The 23,857-nt window shown below is 34.5% G+C and overlaps 1 protein-coding gene across 2 annotated transcripts in view; it reads left to right on the top strand.

Annotated features, from left to right (window-relative positions):
* Window positions 1-23,857, top strand: part of Cdkl5 (cyclin dependent kinase like 5) — a 170,350-nt gene that overhangs the window by 44,940 nt on the left and 101,553 nt on the right. For both annotated transcript variants that reach the window (XM_005341136.4, XM_021720732.3), the window contains exons 2-3: window positions 14,833-15,067; window positions 18,398-18,432. In XM_005341136.4, coding sequence (XP_005341193.1) covers window positions 15,004-15,067; window positions 18,398-18,432 — 99 coding nt within the window. In that variant the 5' untranslated portion in view covers window positions 14,833-15,003. The remainder of the gene's footprint in view (window positions 1-14,832; window positions 15,068-18,397; window positions 18,433-23,857) is intronic.

The raw sequence follows: 23,857 nt of genomic DNA, 5'->3' as shown, positions 1-23,857 counted from the left end.
TACTGTATAGTTCTGCAACTAATTTATTGTGTTTTTAATTTCATGCAATGTGTGAAACTCTTTGAAATACAAACCACCATCTTCCTATTCAGAAAAATCACAGAATTTGTAAAGTTAGAAAAAACTGTAAACACTTATTACAACAAAGAGGACTACAGAGCTCATGTCCAGGTCTCCTAATCAGGTTCTGAGAAGGAGTTTCACAACAGAGTAGATGGGGAACACTGAATAGCTTCCTGGTGATCATGGAGGCTGCTTCTCAATGTGGGTTATTATTTTCCATGAAATAACTCTCATCTTATCTGATCATAGACACAAGATTCAATACTCTAAAGGAACCCATGCACATTCCAAATTTAAATATTGAGTTATCTGCTATTTTCAATTAGTTGGGCTAAATATATCCTAATAATTTTAAAAATCACAAGTGACTTTTTAGCTTCTACACTTTGATAAATCTTCCTTAGAAGATGAAAAATCATTATTTCAACAACCCAACATCTATTAAGGTGACAGTCAGTTCCAGTGCACACAAGCTTTTCTCTGTCTGGACTCCTCTTTCTCTTTCTGTTCTGAGAATACTGATAAATCTGGGCAGCATCTCTCACTAATTATGCAACCATGAGCATGTCATTTAACTCTTAAGCTCATTTACTCATTCACTAAGAGGAACTGATTATATTATATATCTACTCAAAGGCTAACAGAGAGGATTCCAGGTTATATAAATAAAGCCTCTGATGCATAGTAGCCAAATAATAACCATTATTACTAATTAAATAACACTAACACAATAGACAACAGAAATAAGAAAACTAATACTTCTAGAAAATAGGATTGATCATCTTAATTATGAGTCTGTGCTTAAAGGGATTCCCCAAATGAAACCATTTATATCAAGACCTAGAAGAATAATAAATTCATGAAATATCCATTAGCATTTTTGCAAGCAATATTTCAGTCTTGCTAGTTCTGTTGACAAATTATTTGTAAGGCACTATTACGTTATTGAGTTGAATAACATCACTCGAAAATTTTCTACTTAGCCTAAACAATTAGAGACCTTCAGGGAGGAAAAGGGGGCAAGGAGTTTGAGTTGAGTCACCATTGGTCATTGATTGCATCAATCACACCTGTGTTTCTAAAATGACAATGTTCAGGAGCTTCTGTGGTGGTGAACCCAGAAAGTTCTGGGAGGGTGGCATGCCCTGGGAACACAGTAAAGTTCTGTAGTCCCAACCCCACATTCCTTGTCCTGTGAATGTCTTTCATTTGGCAGTTCCTGAGTTGTCTTTACAAGAAACTGGAAAAATATATTAAGTAGTGTATGCATCTCCTTGAATCCTTGAGTCATTCTAGTCAGTTATTGAATCTGAGGGGAGAGGGTTGTGGAAACTGCTGAATTCATAGTCAAGTCAGAAGAGCAGGCAGCTTGGGGACCAAGGACCTGTGACCGGTGTCTTAAATGGGGGCAGTTTTGTGGGACTTTAAACCTGAGGATTAACTTGTGTCAGAGAATTGGTATTGGAAAAGATGCCATGTTATTTGCTATTGGGGGAGAAACCCCTCAGGTTGGCACGCGTATCTCAAGTTTACAAATGGAAACAACCAGAGCTTCAAGAGACCACTCCTCTCCAAATGTGTGTGAGGAAGAGCTCAGAAGTGTTTGTAGCCGTCTTTTGTTTGTTTTGAAATAATTTCCTTGAGGGAAAGAACCTAACTTTTGTTTGAGCACATTAATTTTTAAAATTTTTATTAGGTGTTCAGATCTCTTGAATTTAATTGAATGCTGTCATCAAGTAATGGTTTTGATTCAGTCCACTTATATTTTTGACTATCCTTTATTCAAAGCAATTTGACTTTACTCTTCCAAAGTTAGCATAGACAGCTGAGGAAGTGTAAGGTTTTTTTTGCTTGATTTTCTTCAGTTTCATCTATATTTTAAATAGGACACAAATATCTCTGTAAATAAAAATAACTTCCTCCCAATCCATTTGGAAAGCATCCCAGACTTCCTCTCTGTGCCTTGCAAAGTTGCTGCTGTCTAGTCATTATTGCTGTTTTTTTCTTTAACATGAGTGACCCTTACAGGAATAGTTTAATCACCAGCTGTTTGGCCCACAATATTCCATTTATTCTGATTTTGTTATTTTTCTGAAGTAATCTGAAAAGTAATCATTCCTTCCTTGTTCTAAAATGATTGTACTCAATTGCTTATATCTTGGTAAATGATTTAGGACCATAATGAAAAGAGAGTTGGTCATATATATTTTATATTGGTTCTTTATGAATTAACATTTATTAATTGAAGCTTTTGACACTCATTTTCAATTTGAAAGGTTCCCAGTGTTTAGAAATGAAACACTGAGATCTGAAAGCTAGAAAGAACTTCAGAGATCATCCAGCAGAGGAGCCTCATATTTTAACTGAGGAGACAAAAGTGGTCAAGGTGAACCATACTTTAGATTGTTTAGTTTGATGAGAGGAAACCTGGGTTTCAGAACCTCTTTCATGTAATTTGCAGTCTACAACTACTAGGACCAAAAGTCTGGAGTCTTGATAAGAAAATCCTTTTGTCAAAGTATTAACATGAAAGGAGCCTTTTTAAGTCTTCCATGTCATTGACATTGTTCAGAACTGTGTGATGTTTCCAGGACCAATAACTTCTTTTTTTATTTAAATATATATTTTTAGTTGTAGATGGACACAATATCTTTAATTAATTAATTTATTTTTACATGGTGCTGAGGATCGAACCCAGTGCTTCACAGGTATGAGCACTCTACCACTGAGCCACAACCCCAGCCCAGGACAAATCACGTCTACTATGTAGTTTTATACTTTTCAGTTAGTGGATTTTCAGAGTTCTAAAGTCAACAGTTCCTTTTTAAATATAATCTTAGGTGGAACTGCAGTGTCTCAAACACAAGTGGCATTTAATTAGAATACAGTTTTAAGTATAATTTTAATTTATTGAAAAATAGTGAGAACATTACTCAAATTTGTTAAATGCTATATTAGAATAAAGCATATTTCACTTCTGTCTCTCACTTAAAATAATTGGATAGATGTACCATAATTTATTTAGCCAGGCTCTTGTCAATGTGTATTTAGACTTTTTGAATTTCCAATCATGTGCTTCTTTGTTTTTTAGTTGTAGATGGACACCATAGCTTTGTTTAATTAATTTATTTTTACGCAGTGCTGAGGATCAAAACAGTGCCTCACACTTGCCAGACAAGCTCTTTACCACTTGAGCTACAACCCCAGCCCCCAATCTTGTGCAAAGCTGTAGTGAATAATGTATGTGCATGTATTGTTTGTGTGTCTGAGGATAGATTCCTGAAATTAAGTTTGCTGTCCTTTGAATATGTTTGTTTTTTAAGATACTGTCAAATTGACCTCCAAAAATTTTCATATACATTCCCACCAAACAGTGTATGAGCAAGCTTAATTCCTTCATGTTCTCACTAATACAGTGTGCTATTTTTGATTTTTTGCTAATCTGAATAGTTATATCTCAGTATGGGTTTAATCTTCAGTTTTTATTACATGTAAAGTTGAGAGTAGCTTTTTATGTTTAGGAGCCATTTGTGTTTTCTTTTCTGTGAATTATTTTTCATTTCACTTTGGCCATTTAAAAAATTGGTCTTTGACCCCCCTCCCCCTTATTGAGCAGTAGGAGCTTTTTATTTATTAGGATATTAACTCTGTGATGTAAGTTGCAGATTCTTTTCCTCAGTTTTTCATTTCTATTTTCCCTTTTGTGGCTATCAAAAAGTGGAACATGGCTAAAATAAAATCCTGGAATTCCTCTCTTAATCTGCTGCTTTTCTAGTCTTCCTCACATCAAGAAACAGCAACTCTTATGTCCCTTCTCATAGCCCAAACCCCAAACCAAGGAGTTACCTCTGATTCCTCTTTCCCTCACTCCTGGTCTTCAATCCATCCCTGGTGGTATTGACTTCCCCGCCACAATTTCCTGGACCCGTCCATTTCTCTTCATGTCCACCAATGTAGTCTATCCTGCCCTTATCTTATATCTGGGTGGCTAGGATTGCTTCCTAGCTATTCTGTCCCCAAAGTGACATCACCCCTTCCAGGCACTTAGACATTCTCTGTAGCTTATATGATCTTTTCAAAACATGAATCGTCTAATTGTCATACTAGCCCTGAACCTACCCCTCCCATTCTTGCTCACAACCCTCCAGTGGTCCTTATGGTCTATGATAAAGATTTTATTACTTAAAATAGCTCAACTTGCTATTTCTCCTGCCTCATCTTATGCTAGGTTGTTTACCACTCCATAGCCCTACCCCCACCACCTATTGAGTCTCTCTTTGTCTGCTGTGTTCCCTCCTAAAAAAAGCAGAGCTTTTGCATAATTTATTCTCTCTTGGAGCATTTATTTTCTTCCATAAGTTTATGTCTGATTATCCTACAGATCCCAACTCACTCATTGCTTTCTCTGGAAGAGACAACCTTTCCTAATTAGGTGGAAAACCCTGTCACAAGCCCTGCTAGCACCTTATATCTCTTTCATAGCACTAGTATTTGTTATTTCACATTTATTGTGCAGTTCTTTGATTAAACTCCATGAGATAACGCATCTTGTCTATTTCCCTTTACTATTATGTCCCTAGAATCTATCATAGATAGAAATAAGATAGCATATGATTAGCTCTCAAGACATATTTATTGAGCAGTTTGATAATTATGAATTTTCCAGTGTAGAATTTATATACTATACTACTTTTACCCTTTCTGAAAAATATGACTGCATTTGCTCTTGGTCAGTCTTTGTTATCATCTTTTTTCTGTGACTTTCCCAAGACTACTAAGTTTCAGCTATTTCATCTTGAAAGTCTTAAAGCATGTCAGGCATGAAATTTATCCAGGTTGGTAGTCTTGAATTCATGTAAACCCTGTAGGTATTCTTCAACACTCTTGGATTTCGGATCCATCCATCCTTTATCATGTGAAGGTTATATTTCTTGGAGCAGAGGACAATAACAGACCATATTTTCATCATCATATTTTGTTCTATAAATTGTGTGTAACTCATGATCATCAAGTATCTGTTTTGATTTAATAATAAGGGCTGAATTATAGAGGATGGATTGATAAATTGCTGTCCACTATTGGGAAAATTAAGCAAAATGAAGAGTATTAATGGTCTCATCTGGGAAGAAAAGGTAATAGTAGTGCTGCCTTGTATCCTTGATTGTATTCAATGTGGAGAAGTCTTTGCAAGAGTGTGATTAATTAGGATGTTTTTCACAAGGCTGTGCTTTCTGTAGAAATGGTTTCCTTCCTTACATGGGTCCTGAGTTTAAAGATGCTTTCAAACCATTTGAACTCTCTTATTATAACAGAAATTTAGTCATGTACCAAATTTATTCCTGTGCAATTTTCAGCGACAAAATGGTTCTCTCATTTGTATGTGTGAAAACAATGCCAGGAACAAAAACAAAAATCATGATTCAACTGATTTTGTACTCTCTTTGGGAAGAAGAAAAGACCCGTTCAGAAGAAGATTATAATTTCAGCAACAAAGGAAACTTTCAAGGCCCAGGCAGCTCTTAAATTCAATACTAATAATTTATAAAATAAATTATAAGCCTTACCTTTCTGTCAGTTCTTGTAGGTACAGGCAGGCTTACTTGCTAACGCAAAGACAAGATTGCTTAATCTTGTATAATTGCTTAAGGTGTATTTCTTAGTGAGAGACAAATCCACTTTAAAATGGATTCAGTTATTTGCTTACAAAGTTAATGTTAGTAATCCAAAATCTTCACTTTGGAAGGTACCTAGAGGACATCTAGTTCTGTACAAGACTCTTTTCTGTCAGGGACACACTGTTTACAGCCACCCCTTCCTGCCTCCTGCTGGTTTCCTCCCTTGTCTGCTCCAGATATGTATACCTTCTCTATTCTCTCAAGTCATGAGCTTAAGACTCTTTGTACTGCCTTTATTACTTTTCTCAAAGCCCTGTGCAGGTGGCTTGCTTTTTTTTTTTTTAAACATGAAATTGATTTCTCTGAAATACTGCCTCTTCAGGCCATTCCCAGACCACCTATCTAAAAAGGATCTGCCCCTACCCGACTTCCATAACTCTATTTCATAAGACTTACTTTTATTTTCTTTATAATACTTGTGACTGCCCCAAATTACCATATTTGTTTATTGTTAGCTCTCAGTAGGAGTTAGGCCTGTATTGTTCACTGCTGGCCCATTGTAGACATCTGACAAATAAGGACAAATGTCAGCATAAGCGAATAACTGTCCCTGGCTCATCATCATCATCATTGTCCATTCACTACTGAGCTATAATCTGTGTCATTTTCACTTGTACCACTGATCTTGGTTCTGCCTCCTGAAATCAATCACCTGTTTTAATCCCTCTTTTTCACAAACATTTCAAACAGACATTTGGATGTCAGTCATCTCTCATTTAGGCCAAACCCAGTTCCCTCACCAGCTCCTCATCTAGTGTGGTTTTAGGATAGTAGTCACTGTTCAGGTTATCTGTCACTGGGAGTTTTTGGTTTTGTTGTCGTAATAACCATCACTAGACATAGTACATTATGTGGGATCTTAGTCTCAGAATGAGTCCAATTAAACTTTTTTTAAACACAATGTTGCAATGCTTTATCTTTGATAAAACTAAGAAATTATATGATATTATTAATCAGAATTATTGTGATTTCTTGAAAACTTGTTTTATTGTGGTAGAAATTCATTAAACATAAACATACACACTAATGACTAATTATAAGTGAATATTTATTAAACTAGAAATCAAGAAATAGAATCAGTGTCTCAGAAAAACCTTCTATATATTTCTTCTCAGTCTTTTTTTAATATATTTTTTTAGTTGTTGATGGACCTTTTATTTTATTCATTTATTTATATGCGGTGCTGAACCACATGCAGTGCTAAACCCAGTGCCTCACACATGCTAAGCAAGTGCTCTACCAGTGAGCCCCAGCCTTCCTCTCAATCTTAACCGCCCCCTAGAGATAATTAATATTCTGTTTTTACCACAAACACTTCCTTCATCACTTTTTTATTGATTTCCCTCTTAAATATGCCTACTTATGCTTGTAGTTAAGTTTCTTCTATCTTAAAACTGTATATAAGTGAAACAGTGTTGTTGTATTAGTTTTCTGTTGTGTAACAAGTTATTAAAAGCTTAGCCACTTAAAACGTCAGCCATATATTGGCTCACAGTTCTGTGGGTCAGAAGCATGGCCTGGTGTAGCTGGGTTTCCTGCTCAGGATAACTAATAAGGCTGATATCACCCTGTCAGGTAGGCTTTTCTCCTCCCTTTTTTCCTTGATGAGTTTCAATGTTGATTTTCAAGATCCAACTCTGCTTTTTTGATCTCTTTATTGTTTGTTTTCTATTTCATGAACTTCTGCTCTAAATATATATATATATATATATATATATATATATATATATATTATGTTTCTCATTGGGTTTACTTTGTGATTCTTTTTAACCTCTTAAGATTGATGCATAGTTCATTTATTTTCAGTTTTTTTATGTTTTCTGGTATATGCACATAAGATTCTCAATTTCTTCCCTAAGCAATGCTTTAACATTTTGTTATTTTAAAATTTCTATTATGATTTCTTTTTTGACTCACTAATGGATTACGTTGGGGATGCTTTTATTTCCAAGTGTATGAGTATTTTCTATTTATTTCTTTTATGATTGATTTCTTATGAATTTTAGATGTGTTGAGAGAATATCCTCTGACATCAGTCCTTGTAATTTGTTTTGAATTGTATTATGGCCTAGTATGTGATCAGTTTTTTAAAAACATTATGTATGTGCTTGGGGGAGAAAAAGGTATTCTGTAGTTCTTTGCTATCGTTCATGGTTCATTTGGTAAAGTTTTTTTTTTAATTTTCAAAATTTTTTTGTAGTTGTAGATGGACAGCATGCCTTTATTTTATTTATTTTTATGTGGTGCTGAGGATCGAACCCAGTGCCTCACACGTGCTAGGGAAGTGCTCTGCCACTGAGCTATAGCCCCAGCCCACATTTGGTGAAGTTTTAAAAAATATGTTCAAAATTTTCTGTATGCTTATACTTTTCTCTTCCGTTGAATTATTTTTGTATTCTTCTAGTATTCTAATTTATTTTTTCCAATTTTGTCTTTCACTTTTTAACTTCTCAGTTCTGTTAAAATACTCAACCCTTGATTTTTATTATTTCAACCCTGTTAGTTTTATGGAGTCCCTTCTTGATCATTCTAATATTACAAGTCTTTAAGTTATTTCCTTCCTGTTTCAGTGTTTTCTATTAGGTCTTATCTCACCTTGTGTATCTGGCCATCTTTGACTATGTACTGCATACTGTAAATGAAATTATCTATAGCAATATTATGAGGCTTAGATTGATGTCATCTTCCTTCATAGAATTGCCTCCACTTTGCTTCACCCTGACCATCAGTGGCTCTTTCAGTCTGAATGTGGAACCACCTTAATCCAAGGTATATTTAAAGGTTTTATAGAAATCAACCAGACGACTTAAAAGGTACAACTGGAGTCTGTCCAAGGGCTGATTTTGCTCTTTTCCCCTGTTCTGGGAGTGTAGCTCTTTGGGGTTTTGGCTTCAAATGTGTGGTGGTTTATCACACTTTCTCCTTCTGAAGCACTCTTGACTCTGATATTTGTGCTCCTAGATCTGTAAGGTTTTCAAGAGCAGTTCTCTCTCTCTCTCTCTCTCTCTCTCTCTCTCTCTCTCTCTCTCTCTCTCTCTCTCTCTTTCTGGATCTTCAAATATCAAAAGGGACAAAACAGTTTGGGGTGATTTGGATTACCCCTTCTGACTTCTATTCTTTTGCCTTGATTTAGCCAGGTAAATCTTCACAATCTTGTGTTTGGAGCTTTTAAGTGTTTTCTCCAGCATTTGTATTTGTTCTCAAAGGGACATTTTATCCAAGTTACATAATTTGCTATTAGCAGAAGCTAAAGTGTCTAAGTTTTTATACTGTTCTTTTTTTTCTTTTAAAGATTAATCAGTGTTATTCATATAAAAATTGCAGCTAAATCCAATTTGGCATAAAATGAATACTGGTACTTAAAAGACCGTTCTTAACACCTGTGTTATGTATTCACTCACATATTCAAAATTTTGATTTCCAGTTTCTTTTACTCTGTTTTGATTGCCACAGAGACTAGATGAACCACATGTTCTTTATGTACACTTATACACAGAACTTTTGGGTGCTGGGTCTTAGTGGGAATGATTTAATTTTTATCTCATTTCTTTTGAAATGAGTCATACACTTATTGGCAGAGAATAGAATATTTAAATGTTTTAGGAGTGTTCTTTTAAGCCAGCCATAGAAAATGAAAGAATGATTCCTCAGAAGCACCCTGAGCATTTTTAACCTGGGATATGACTGATATGCATCTTTTTTTTTTCTTTTCTTTTTTTTTAGTTGTAGAAGGGCATAATACCTTACACGTGCTAGGCAATTGCTCTAGTGCTCTACCACTAAGCTCCAACCCCAGCCTCTGATATGGATCTTCATATGGCGGGCTCCTTCTTGTCATTGTGATTTCAAAGGTCACCTTTTTAGAGAAGATGCTCCCCACCCCATGTAATCAGTCTTTCCCTTTCTTTATAATATGCATCAATATCTGCTAATAATCTTGTATATTTTTTTCCTCACCCAGTAAAATGTTAAGTTCCATGAGGGCAAGGATCTTGCCTGTGTTGTTCACCACTGTCATACCTATTTCTCTTATTTCCTGAAACGTGGGAGTCAGTCAGGAATTATTTGTTTAATGAATGAATAGAATAAATACTTGGCTTCTTCTCAAATTGTAAGATTATTTTCTCTAAATGTCACAGTAATCTTTTTAAAAAATTTGTGATTCCACAGAATAAAGGTACATTTTCTGAAATAAGTGTGGGAAAGGAGATCAGCGTGGTTGGGGTGAAGGGAGCCAAGGGAGAGACTAGTAGGAAATTATAGGGAAAGGGAGAGCAAGGCCTATGGCTTAGGTGGACTTTGACTTTCACTTTTAATAATATAGGAGGCCTTTAGAAGGTTTTGAGTGAGAAATAACACGATCCCACTTATCATAGAAAGTTACTGTGACTTCTGTTCAAGATTGTAAGAAGCTGTATAGGGATATTAAAGTATGGTTTATTCTGGGCTCACACATTTGTTCAACTGGCTAATTTGTCAGCCTTGGTGTCCAAACCACCTGTCTTAATTTTCATAGCTCTGTTATAACCCTCAATATATTCCACAGAATATATAAGGGCCTCATCCTTCCAGATCCTACTGTCAAAATCAAGCCACCTTCCTTTTCTTTTTCTTCTTCTTACTCTTTTTCTCCTTATAGGAAAAAGGTGTTGTGTATACTCTGCTTTTCTGTATGTTTTTTAATCAGCTTGTTTTACTTCTAAGAAAAACCTATTGGGGTTTTGATTAGAATTTCATTGACTGTATGGATCACTGTGGAAAGAATTAAGAACTTTAGTATTGAATCATCCTAGCCTTAAAATTTAGATAATTTGATTTATTTAGATTTTCTTCAATGCCTTTGAATAAAGCTATATATATGTGAATATATGTCTTGAATATCTTTACCTTATTAAATCTTAAATGTCTTTTTCGTTGTTATTGTGTGATTTTAAAAACTACATTTTATCTTTTTACTGATATATTTCCAAATTGATATTTATTTATTTTTATTTTATTTTTTTAAATACAACTGCATTAAACTTATTTATTTATTTTTTAAAGGTGAAGACTTTTTTTAAAAAATATTTATTTTTCAGTTATCGGCAGACACAACATCTTTGTATGTGGTGCTGAGGATCGAACCCGGGCCGCACGCATTCCAGGCGAGTGTGCTACCACTTGAGCCACATCCCCAGCCCGAAATTGATATTTATTAAGCTTATGTTTCAGCTACCTTGCTAGAAATTTATAATTTTAATAATTTATTTATAAATTCCTTTGTACTTTCCATGTAGACAATAATATCAGCAAATTCTGCTCTGTATCCCTTTTTACAATTCCTTGTATTTTACTTATTTATTTTTTTCTTACTTTACTGAGATGGTTAGACTCACCAAAATATTTAATAACAAATTTATTATATATTAATAGAAGTCCTTGTCATGTTTTTAATAGTTAAAGAGACTAATATTTTACATTTAAGAGTATTTATTGCAGGTTTTGGTCAGATATATTTTTCAGGATATGAACATTTTAAAATCATTGAATCATGGACATATTTTTTTTAAAAAAAAATATATTTTAATTGTCAATGGATCTTTCTTTTTTTAATATAAGATGCTGAGATTTGAACCCAGTGCTTCACACATACTAGGCAAGCACTCTACCATTGAGCTACAACCCTAGCCCCATATTTTTCTTTTTTATATTTTCTTAGTTGTAGATGGACACAACCTATTCATTCATTCATTCATTCATTCATTCATTCATTTTTACATGGTGCTGAAGATCAAACCCAGTGTCCCACACACTCTAGGCAAGCATTCTACCACTGAGCCACAATCCCAGCCCCATATTGTTCTTTTGAAAGCTTGTCCCAGTTCACATGCCCACCATACCTGTATGAAAGGATACTTCTTGTCAATGCTTATCCACACCACATGAGGTACTCTTAATTCTAAAAAGTTTCAAATTTCATAGGTAGCAAAGATGATTTATTTGCTTAGATTTATTCCAGCCCTCCATTTATTTATTTATTTATAGCCGTCAATGGATCTTTATTTTATATATTTATTTATATGTGGTGCTGAGAATCAAACCAGTGCCTTGCACATGCTAGGCAAGCACTCTACCACTGAGCCACAAACCCAGCCCTATTTCTGCCTTTTAAACCAATGTTTTGTGTTGGTACCACTGTTATTTTTTATAAAAATAGGATAGGAGGCTGGGGATATAGCTTAGTTGGTAGAGTGCTTGCCTCGCATGCACAAGGCCCTGGGTTTAATCCCCAGCCCCCCCCCCCCACACACACGAATAAGTTTTAGAATTGAATTTATTTATGAAAATATTTCATATTTAGAGAAATTGCAAGAATAGCACAAAGAATTTCGTTTCTTATAGCTTCAGCACACATTCTCCAAATGTTAACATTTTATTGTATTTGCTCTTTTATTATTATACTGATTATTTTTTCTCTCATTCTCTTTTATCCCATTCACACTTACGTATTTTTTTAAATGAATGGTTTAAGTTGCAAATATGACGCTCCATTTTTCTTCTAAAAGCTTTGGTGCTATTTCTTAAGAACAAGACCATTATTTTCTACAGCCACAGAAAATTATCTTTGATACAATATTGTAATCTAATGTATAGACATTTAGATTTTGTCAGTTGGCTTTTATAACAAAAATAATTGTTTTTTTCTTGTCTAGAATCTAATCCAGGATCATGCATTGTATTTATTTATCGTGTATTTTAATCTTTGATATAGAACAGATAGAAAATGTTTTTAAACAATACTGGATAGTTATTTAATAGAATGTTTCTTGGCTTAGGCTTGTCTGTTGTATCTTGTGATTTTACATTTCTCATAGAAATGCCACAGAACTGGTGGTGTGATGCATCCTATCAGGAGGCATATAATGTTTGTTTGTTCCTTTATTGTTGATAATAACTTTGATTCCTTAAGGTTGGGTCTGGCAGGATTCTTCACTATGAAATTACTATTTTTTCCTTTGTAATTAATAGGCATCTTGTGGGGAGATGCTTTGAGACTAGATAATACCCTGTTTTCTGGTAAACTTTCAACTACGAGTTTTAGTGCATATTGGTGCTAGTTGCCTGAAATAATTATTACAAGAGTGATTGCCAAATGGTGATTTTTCTAATTCTATCACTACTTTTTATTATTTGGGATTATACTCCACAAAAGAACTTTCCTTCCTTCCCCATTTATTTATGTCACTAAGGATTTATGCATTTTTATTTAATTCTCTGGATTATAATCTGTAAATATCTTTATTTTGCTGCTCAAATATTACTCATTTGGGCTGAGGTTGTGGCTCAGAGGTAGAGCACTCACTTAGCATGTGTGAGGCCCTGGGTTCAATCCTCAGCACCACATAAAAATAAGTAAAACTATAATAAAGGTATTGTGTCTAACTACAACTAAAAAATAATACTTTTAAAAAATATTAGCCATTTGTCCAGTGGGAGTCATTTTAATCAGATTCCTGTGTCCATTTGATATGCAATCATCATTCTTTGAGCATTTCCTTACTTTCTGGCACCACAAAAATATATCTTAGGATCATATTGTACTTTTCTTGCTCTTACCTTGGAATCAGCCATTTATTTCTCCAAGGAACTGTGGGACCTTTTATTGGAGCACTGGCTGTGCTTGTGGTTATTGGGGGTGTCATTGTTTCTAGAACCTCTCAGGGGACAGCTAAGGAATATATATGTTTATGAGTATATAAGCATTTACAGTTACAGCTCTAGATATTTTTCTTTCTTTCTTTCTTTTTTTTTTTTTGTTAGTGAAAAAAAGTTATTGATTGTATTAGGGTTTTGTTGAGAGCCACAGCCGAAGGGGTCCCAGCAAACTTCCAGCTGCCAGCATACTTACAGCTGCCAGCTGATGATTGGCTCATAGCAGCCCCAGCAAACTTCTAGCTGCCAACTGATTGGCTCTTCTGTGGTGATGCTCATTGGGCTGTTTCCCCGCCCTTTCAGACCACGGAGCTGCTCATTGGGGGACTTTTTTTGGTTCTGCCCACATGACCCAGCCAATGGTCTCAAGAGCAGGAGGAGTGGGGGAGGTTGAGAGGCTTGTGGGAAGCCTGTGGTGGCAGTTGGGCTCTGAAGGTTTTTCCTGAGGAGCTGTTTTGTTTTGCGTGTGTGGTTCTAAAAATAAAGTTCGTTTCTTTTGACAAGTGGCTCCTGAATTGTGCCCAGCCAGACTGCCGCAGGGTTTTCCAGAGAAATAGAATACATAGAATATATTCTTTCTTATATGGGTCCATAACTTGAATATGAGTGTATGAATATATACATATACATTCATTTATATGTATATATAAGAATATATCTCTTTCCAGAATGTGTGTGGGGGATTACTTTATTATCATTATTTGGCTTATACCCGGTTATATGGAGCTTGACAAGTCCAAGTCTGAAACTGGGCCAGCAGGTTTATGGCCCATGAGAGTGGATGTTTCAGTTTGAGTCTAAAGGTCTGAAGCCTCCAGGAAGAGCCTATGTTGCAGATGATGACTGAAGGCAGTCTGCTGGAGCATTCTCCTACAGCTCTAGATATTAAAAATTGAGCTTAAGAAAGCAAGGGAAAAAAATCCAAAGTAGCTTAATATCATTAACTTCAACTCCAAGCCTTTCCCTTTTCATATTCATAGCTCCCTTACATGAGAGTAAGAAACAAAGATCTCATTATCTACAATGTATTTACTCATTTACTCAATCCTAGGATACTGATAAAGAAGTTTCATCTCACTGTGTAATAAAAACAGATATTTAAGTGGTGGAATACAAAATTGTGCGGTTTTCTTTGTGTTTCAGTTTGAGGACAGTAGGTACTATTTTCAAAATTTACCTGGGGTTAATTCTTTCTCCCTTGTCTCTGTGTTACTGTGGTTGTGTTACTCATTCACATATCTTGAGGTTCATTCCATTTTGGGTTCTTCCCTCTTTTTATTGTTTCTTCTTTGTTTAGCATTATGAAACATTAACACATTTTTTTTAAAAAAACACTGTACATAAAGGTGACAGAGTACTGCAACATAAAACTGATGATTTTCCTTTGTGTTTGTTCTTTCAGGAACTCATTTAATGCTTCATTATTACAACAAATATGTGAAAATTCCTGTCAACTGTTGAGAATTTTTTCCTTTGGATATTGTTTCCTCCATTTACTGCATAAATTTCTTAGAAAAAAAATTTTTTTTGGTGCCATGTTCTGTGGCTTACATCAAAAGAGGAGTTTGTCTTCATGAAGATTCCTAACATTGGTAATGTGATGAATAAATTTGAGATCCTTGGGGTTGTAGGTGAAGGTAAGTTGAAATTTTTGTATTCCTTGATTTTTAGTTTTTGCATTCCTTGAGTTTTTGATTAATGTACAATTATGCCTACCATCAAAAATTTTACATATTCAGATCCTATTAATTTAACCTCTCTCAATTCAGATATAAATCTAAGAGTAAAATATTAAAAATACAATTAACATTTAAACAATTTGAGTCTTACTCTTCAATTGAAAGTTAATGACAATGGGCATGGTGGCCCATGCCTGTAATTCCAGCATCTCAGCATGTAGAGGCAGGCAGATTGCTGGTTCAAAGCCAGCCTCAGCAACTTAGTGAGACCCCAAGCAAGTTAGCGAGATCCTGTCTCAAAATAAAAAATAAAAAGGGCAATAAAAAATAAAAAGGGCAATAAAAAATAAAAAGGGCTGGGTATGTGGCTCAGTGGTTGAATGCCCCTGGGTTTAATCCCTGGGACCAAAGAATGAAAGATGAAAAAGAAAAAAAAAAAAAGAAAGAAAGTCAATACCATTTTAAAACATTTTAAAGTTTAAATAAATCAAGAATTTAAGACTACTTTCATTTCATTCATTTCGTTAGCAATTAGTTTCCTTTGTGTGTATATGTATATATTTATAGTTACATTTCATTTTTATATCAACTAAGTTATTTTGAATAACTTAAAATATTTTATAAATGTTGGACTTCAATACATAGTAAATAAACAAATAACTTCTATTTCTTTGAGAATGACAAACCACATTTTATAAATTTTCAGGCAGTGTTTGGTCATATTTTAATATCTCTAAAATCAGGATGTGTTCTATAATCAGTAGTACACATGGTTTAATTAGAAATACCTTTTCTTTTCTAGTAGTATATAAAATAATGCTTTTAACCAATGATATTACTGATTTGATGAAGCTTGATAATTCATTTTTCATAAATTGACTCCTAGAAAAATCATCATTTCTTCCCAAATTTTTCCTGCTTGGTAATTCTTGCTCTTAGAGGTAACTTTATGGAAATTTTGATAAATGATTTTGCTCTAAGAAGATAAGTGATTATAATTATAGTTTCTTAGCATTTTTATCTTTAAAGCAAATGTTATAGAAATTTCATATTTTAGGTGTTTTCAAAGAAACTGAATTTCAAAAGAAGTTTTAAAAATTTATGTGAAAAGCAAAGCTGTTCAAGATTTTAATATCAAGTTGGTAAATCTTTTTCAAATAAACAGAAACAAATTAGCGTCTAGTCATTAGATACTTGTTTCAAGGTCTGAAGTTGAAAACATAAAAAAAAAATGGGTTCTTCTTCCTTCACTAACTTCTTTTTCATTCCTTTGTTGGTATTAATCATTTTTTAAAAAATATTTTTAATTGTCAATGGACCTTTATTTATTTTATGTGGTGCTGAGACTTGAACCCAGTGCCTCACTCATGCTAGGCAAGCGCTCTAATACTGAGCCACAACCCCAGCCCCATGTTGGTATTAATCATATAAATAAAATTCATTTTCAATCTCATCTGTTTTTTGACAGCTATCTTTTAAAATTTTATTTTTCAAAGTATTACAATTATAGATTTAGGCAATGGGGCTTCTGACTGGAGAAGGTCAGCACATAGGATATAACAAGATTGGAATGTTCTACATTCTGGGCCTAAGTTGTTCTGGATCATAACCTTGTTTTTCTCAATACACCCATAGGTAATAATCTTCCCAGGTATTGGTTCAGATTAACCAAAATTGTGAGACTGTTGTTTCAGTTAGAATATTAACTTGTTATAATCAGAACCTTAGTTGCTATACATATTTTTTCTTCGTAAATTACTTAAGTTTTTTTTCCCTCTAAGTAATACCTATATTTGAAGTTTATAAAACTCTGTCAAAAAAACTCTACATCTTTGTAGCCTAGAGAGCACATTTCCACCTCACAAGAATACCTGGCATGGGCTGATGGTGAAGATTGGATGATGTCAGGTGATATGGAGTTAATTTGTTTCTCCTGGCTGGTTTCTTAATTCTGATAATAAGTTTCCTCCATCTCCATCAAAATGAGGGAGGTTTTAGGTCCCCTAGCCTCTGTTGGAAGTTCCCTTCTCATAGTTGCATACAGGTTTTGCCTGTTTGCTAATGCCAATGTTTTTGATGTTTCTTCGAAGCTCTGTTACACTTGATTTTTTTTTTTTTTTTGTACTGGGAAATCAAACCCAGGGGCACTTAACCACATTGTCACATCTCCAGCCCTTTTAAAATTTTTTATTTTTAGACAGGGTCTTGCTAAGTTGCTGAGGGCCTTGCTAAATTGCCAAGGCTGGCCTAAACTTGGAATCTTCTTGCCTCTGCTTTTGGAGTTGCTCATAGGCCACTGTTATAGGTGTGGGCCACTGCACCTGGCTACATTTTGATTCTTTATTGGATCTTTCACATTTTAACTTTAATGTCAGTTTCCTGAGTACCTTGTTGGCACAATATTTTCTCTGTTCTGCCTTTAAGAAATTAAGTTTATTGCCTAGATAATGGGTTTAGTCACTGAAAGGTCAAAAATAAACCTTATCAAGGGCTGGGCTATAGCTCAGTGGTAGAGCACTTGCCTAGCATGTGTGAGGCACCGGGTTCAATCCTCAGCACCACATAAAAATAAACAAATAAAATAAAGTGTCCATCTACAACTTAAAACAAAAACCAAAAAACCTCATCAAAATACTTGAAAGAAAGTGGGAGTGGGAGTGGCCTATGCCCTTAAGCTGACACTTCATGGCAAAAAGGTAGCAACTCCCACTAGTCATTAGTTGGAATGCTGAGATCTATAGTATTTTTGTGTGTAGTGTGTGTGTGTAGTGTTGGGGATGGAACCCAGGGCTTATGCATGCAAGCACCCCAGCCCTGACCTGTACTATTTTGCCAGTCTGAAGAGATTCCAGTAACATAGAAGAGGGTTTCAGTGACTCCTAGGACAGGTAGTATGTTTGGGTAGGCTCTGTGCTTGAACTTACTCTTGGAAGTTATTAGCTTCTAGGTTTTAAGTTCCCTAGAACCTTCGAAGTTAATTTTTATTTACTCACATGAGTTCTATGATCCAATCTTATCTCTGAAAATGTTTAAGCTTAAATTTTAAAATATCTTAAATAAAGTTTTCTATAAGAAGAGAAACATTTGAGAGTTTTATTTAAAATAAAATATACTAAGGTATCATGCTCTATCTATATGTAGTTCATTATTATATTTTTAGTCTATAATATTGTGATTTTAGTTATTGTTATATCCTGATCAGCAATATAAATATAGTAGAGTTTAATTTCTTAAAGAGCTTTAGTTTGTATACATGCCCCTGATTGTTTACTTCTGTTTTTATTATAGGAGCCTATGGAGTTGTACTTAAATGCAGACACAAGGCAAGTACATAGTTTTATAAGTAAAATATTTGTACATGCTTAAAGTGTTTGAAAGTAACTCAGTACTCTGTATACATGGGCATATAATTAAAACTGTCTGCATATGATGATGACGCTTAATGAAGTAGAATTGATATGTGAACCAGAAAAAGAGATGACTTTTGGATAAGCTTGATCCTCATACGTAAGTAATAATTAGCTTTTTGTAATCCCATGCTATTTTTTGAGCCAACTGATATGTAGGTGAAAAACTGCTTAATGGGAAGAAAAAAGAAGCTGGAGAATAGGCAGAAAAAACAGGTAGCACCAGATTTAATTCACATTCAAGTACTTAAAGAGCAAGGAGGTGTTTTATTTACTATTTTTCATGCAGACTCAGTAACTTACATTACTTGATAGATTTGAATCCAAATTTTTAAGGGTAGTAGATATATATTTGGTTATGAGCTGGCGCTTGTGATGATAGTATATGATTATAATTACTGGTTGCTGCTAGCTGAGGACCCTTGAGCAGCCTTGTGATAATCTTATAGATTTTTTTTTAATATTTGTTTTAGTTGTAAGTGTACACAATAAGCTTTATTTTATTTTTATGTGGTGCCGAGGATCAAACCCAGGGCCTCACATGTGCTAGGTGAGCGCTTTACCACTGAGCCACAATCCCAGCCTCTCTTATAGATTACTTGACTGTGATAATAATCACAAATTGTTCAGGAAAGTTATTTGAAGTTTACGTAACTGTTACTAAGTGAGTGTTTTATTGAGAAACTAAGATGGCCAGTGTTAAAACTGTAACAATTAGGTTAAATGGTTTTCTATTATGATGTATCTAGTCTAAGTATTAATTTTTGACCTCATGTTATTTTGGATATAATTTGATTTTAATAATGATATAATTCGTGTCTGAGATGAATTTAACAATTTAACTTAAAACATTTGAACTCCAAGTAATTTATAATATATGTGTGTAAATAAAAATGTTATATTTCTATATTTGCTTTTTCTTTTGTACAGAATTCAAGTTACCTTTTGGGTTTAAGGATTCATGACATTTAATCTATTTTAGTGTTTTTGATCAATGCATTGACTTCTATTGTAATTGGGTGTTTTTTCTGGCAAAGAGATCAGAAATTGTCTGAATTTTATTGGTTCCTGATTAAAGATGATTAAGAATTTAAAATTATAAATGTAATCAAAATAAATGTAGTACCTTGTGTACCTTGTTAAGTATTACTGCAGTTTGAGATTAAACAAATGGAAAACTCTCTAATGAAATACTATTGTTTTGATAAGTTGCCTTCAGTTACAATAAACTTCTGAAGCTTATAAAAAATATGTAGGATTCCTGTGGGTATGTTACTTAGGCTGTTAGTTTCCAAGTCAACTTTTGACTCATGAACGTAATACTTCTTTTTACACTATAGCTCTGTATAGCATGGCAAATGAAACTTCCATTCTTAATCTGGGGATTAAACCTAAGGATTTCTGGGGCTGGGGTTGTGGCTCAGTGGTAGAGCCTAGAAGTGTGAGGCCCTGGGTTCGATCCTCAGCACAACATAAAAATAAATAAATAAAAGAAAGATATTGTGTCCATCTCCAACTAAAAAATATTTAAAAAAAAACCCTAGGGATTTCTGACATATATGCATATCTAATATATACATGCACACACACATACATATACATATAATCAGTGTATATAATGCATATAGCCTAATTTTTTTCTCTTAGTCTTTGTTATACTTTGTCCTATATATAGATACTTCCTTTTGCCTTTATCTAAACTCTTCTTCTATCTTTCATGTAAAAATAAAATTTATTAGTTAAGTATATTGTTTTCATTTATTTGTTAACATACGGTTATCACATGTACTTGCTTCTCATGATGCACACTGTTAATGCTGGCAAGATGGCTCCAAAGGAATGTGGATGAGAATGGACATCTCTGCTCTTGGGAAATCAACTCTGGGTTTTGTTTATTTTTTTGGGTGTGTGGGTGGGTGGGTGGGTGGTGGTGGTGGTGATGATTGAATCCAAGGCCTCACACATGCTAGGCAAGTGCTGTATCAGCTGGGTTGTTATATCCTCAGCCTTTGGGAAACCAACTCTTGAATGTGAACTCTGATTACTAGGGCTATAGGAGGTACAAAAATGAACAAACCATAGGCCCCCTCCCCTTTATATGGATATGGCTAATAGCCTGTCTGAAGAAACAGAAGAGTAGAGTTGTTTAAAAAACAACCTCCCGGGGAGGCTGGGGTTGTGGCTCAGTGATACAGCATGTACCTTGCACATGTGAAGCACTGGGCTTGATTCTCCATACCACATAAAAAAATTAATAAAGGTATTGTGTCCATCTACAACTAAAAAAAACACCTGTAAAGTTGCTATAAATGAAATTGCATCTAATAATTTTCTTTTTGCTGCCCTTCACTAAATGAGGAACTCACAGACCAGCTTTCTAAGTATTATTGCTTTTTCCTTTTATGCATCTAAAAACGATATCACTGAATGGAAAATTTAAAGCATAATTTAGTTCCTAACTCAGAATAATATAAAATTCTTTTTAGAATCTGCAGCTGTTTAGTCATTAGACTTGTTATAGTATATCCTTTTCTCAGCTAAAATCAGACCTTCAAATCCATACCCCCATTATTCAAAAATAAAGAATTTGATGGTTCTGGTAAGGTTTATACTGTAGGATTACAGAATAGATTGTTATAAAATTCATATTATAGTTAAAATATGTTATTTTCCCTATTGTACCTGTTATATATACAATAATCATGCCAATATATTTTTGCATACCTTTAACATTTTAGTGAAATGCTTGTAAAAATGTGGAAATCAGGTCTGTGTGGTTATTCATACATGGCTGTCTTTGATTACTTTAAGCATAGATTGGATATCTTTTTTTAGAAGGTTAGCTGTGGGTGTATATAATAAGTCAGCATATTGCGTATTTGAAGAGGTATGAAAAAATCACTATTTTAATCTGTGTACTGTTGTAAGAGTTTAGAGGTCAAATTTATAAAGTGTATGTCTTGTCTTTTGTGAACACAATATGATGTTGGACTATTCTAGGCCAAAGACCATACTTCTTAATTTACTGAAATAAATGCTGTCCAATTAAAAAAGAAAAAAATACAGTCTGTACTTTTTTTGACAGCTTTATTTATTGTTATGTACACACATTAGCATATATATGAAAACAGCAATGACTCAACATCTATTTGTGACTCCTTATGACCACTCACATTGGGAAGGTATTCTGGTTTGGATCTTTACTCTGCAGAGACACATTGTTGATTTTCTTTTTATTGGCATGAGTTTTTTGAAGTGCTTATGAGAGGGGAGGCATGTTTTGTAGGATGCCTTTTGAGTAGATGCCCCAAAAGGTCATGCCCACAATAAGGAAGTGAGAATTGAGTGAGGTGGAAATTTGAAGATTTAGGGGTGGGGATGCAACTCAGTGGTAGATCACTTGCTTAGCATGTATCGGGCCCTGGGTTTCATCCCAAAACTGCTACAAGAAAATTTTGAAATAATTGAAAAAGGGAGTGGGGAGAGAAAAGAATAGGGGAGGGTCAATTAGACCGTGAGCAAAGAGAATTTGTATAGAGAGAGGTTGGAGGGCAATGTTCATTCAGCCTAGGATAGGGAAGTGTTTCATGTGACTCCTTTCCTATGGCCATACGATTTCGTTTGCTGGTTTTGAAGTGTAGATGGCATATGCTCTTGAGATAGCTAATTATATGAAACTGTGAATAATCCAGTATTAAGGTATATCTTGTAAGTGTGCAATAAATTATAGCACTGACTTAAATTAGAGAACCAAAAATAAAGGATACAGTAGACAACTGTTGCAGAGTAACAGGGACTTGGTCACTTCAGAGGTATCCAAGGTGATTCCAATGATTTGAATGTACTAATCTGGAAAGGCAGTGGTATTATTTGTCTGCCTAGAAAACTTATAAAGTCTAAGTTTGGGGGGGAGACATAATGAGTTTAGCTTTAATAATAAACAATAAAAATGGCAACAGAATAAAAAATACTAATACTAATAAATACCACATTAAGTACTACCGTATGCTAGACACTCTACTAGATGTTTCGATCCCACAACAGTCCTACCCTTATGCCTGTTTCACAGATGAAGTAACCAAGTAACAGAGGGGCTATATAACAAGATCAAGATCAAGTGGCTAGGAACTAGGGGGTATGTCTGTGGCTCAGTGGTAGAGCACTTGTTTAGCATGTGTGAAGCACCGGTTTGGAGTTTCAGCACCACATATAAATAAATAAAAAGTAAAGGTCTATGGACAACTAAACAATATTAAAAAAAATTCCCTTAAAAAAAAAATCAAGTGAACGATGCTTTGGTCTGCCTCCAGAAATAGCAGCCTTGAGTGTAACATGAAGCTGTGAAATGACACAAACCTTTCAAGAGGTAGTGCAGAGCAGAAATTAAGAGGCTTATTTAAATGGTGAGACTAGGGGCTGGGGATGTGGCTCAAGTGGTAGCATGCTTGCATAGCATGTGTGAGGCACTGGGTTTGATTCTCAGCACCACATTGAAACAAAATAAAGATATTGTGTTCACCTAAAAAAAAAAACCTAAAAAATAAATATTAAAAAAAATAAATTGGCGAGACTTTAAAAAGAGAGGCAAGCAGACCTTTTAAAAGCTAGGAGAGCTGGGCACAGGGACTTGGGAGGCTGAGGTAAGAGAATTCTCAAGTGCAAGGCCAGCCCAAGGCCAGCCTCAGCAACGTAGTGAGACCATGTCTCAAATGTAATAAATAAACAAACAAACAAACAAACAAATAAAGCTTAAGATATAGCCCAGTGGTAAAGTACCCTGGTTCAATCCTCAGCACTGTTTTCCGCAAAAAAATTCATGATGATAAGGATTAAGAGATGAACAACTCCTTTTCATTTTAAAAGGCCATTTATTAATGACCTGTAAGTAAAATAATGTGTTTAATACCAGATCACAAGTTAAGAAGAAGAAAGTTAGAGAAAATCTGGAATGTGCCATTTTTCTCTTCTGAGTGTTAAGAAATTGAGACTGAGAATACTAGGTAGTGTAGACTAGATTAAATATTCACTAGTCAGAAATAACCTATATTTCCCCTTATAACAAAGGCAGTCTTTGCAGTCTTTTTACTCAGTTGTCACAATTCATCATTTGCTGTAAGGCTTCATTTTTAGCACACATTATACATTTTGGATTACCTATTCCTCTCTTTTTCTAGATTAATTTTGTTTTTCTGCCAAAAAAAACAGAATGAGGATTTGGTTACTTTTTTCCCTTGGTACAGGAATTGAACCCAGGGACACTTAACTTACGGAGCCACATCCCCAGCCCTTTTTGGGCTCAGGGTCTCACTGAGTTACTTAGGGCCTTGCTAAGTTGCTGAGG

Source organism: Ictidomys tridecemlineatus, chromosome X, assembly GCF_052094955.1.
Source record: "Ictidomys tridecemlineatus isolate mIctTri1 chromosome X, mIctTri1.hap1, whole genome shotgun sequence".
Taxonomy (NCBI): domain Eukaryota; kingdom Metazoa; phylum Chordata; class Mammalia; order Rodentia; family Sciuridae; genus Ictidomys; species Ictidomys tridecemlineatus.
The sequence above is the reverse complement of the archived record's forward strand: the minus strand, read 5'-3'. Positions and strand labels throughout refer to the sequence as shown.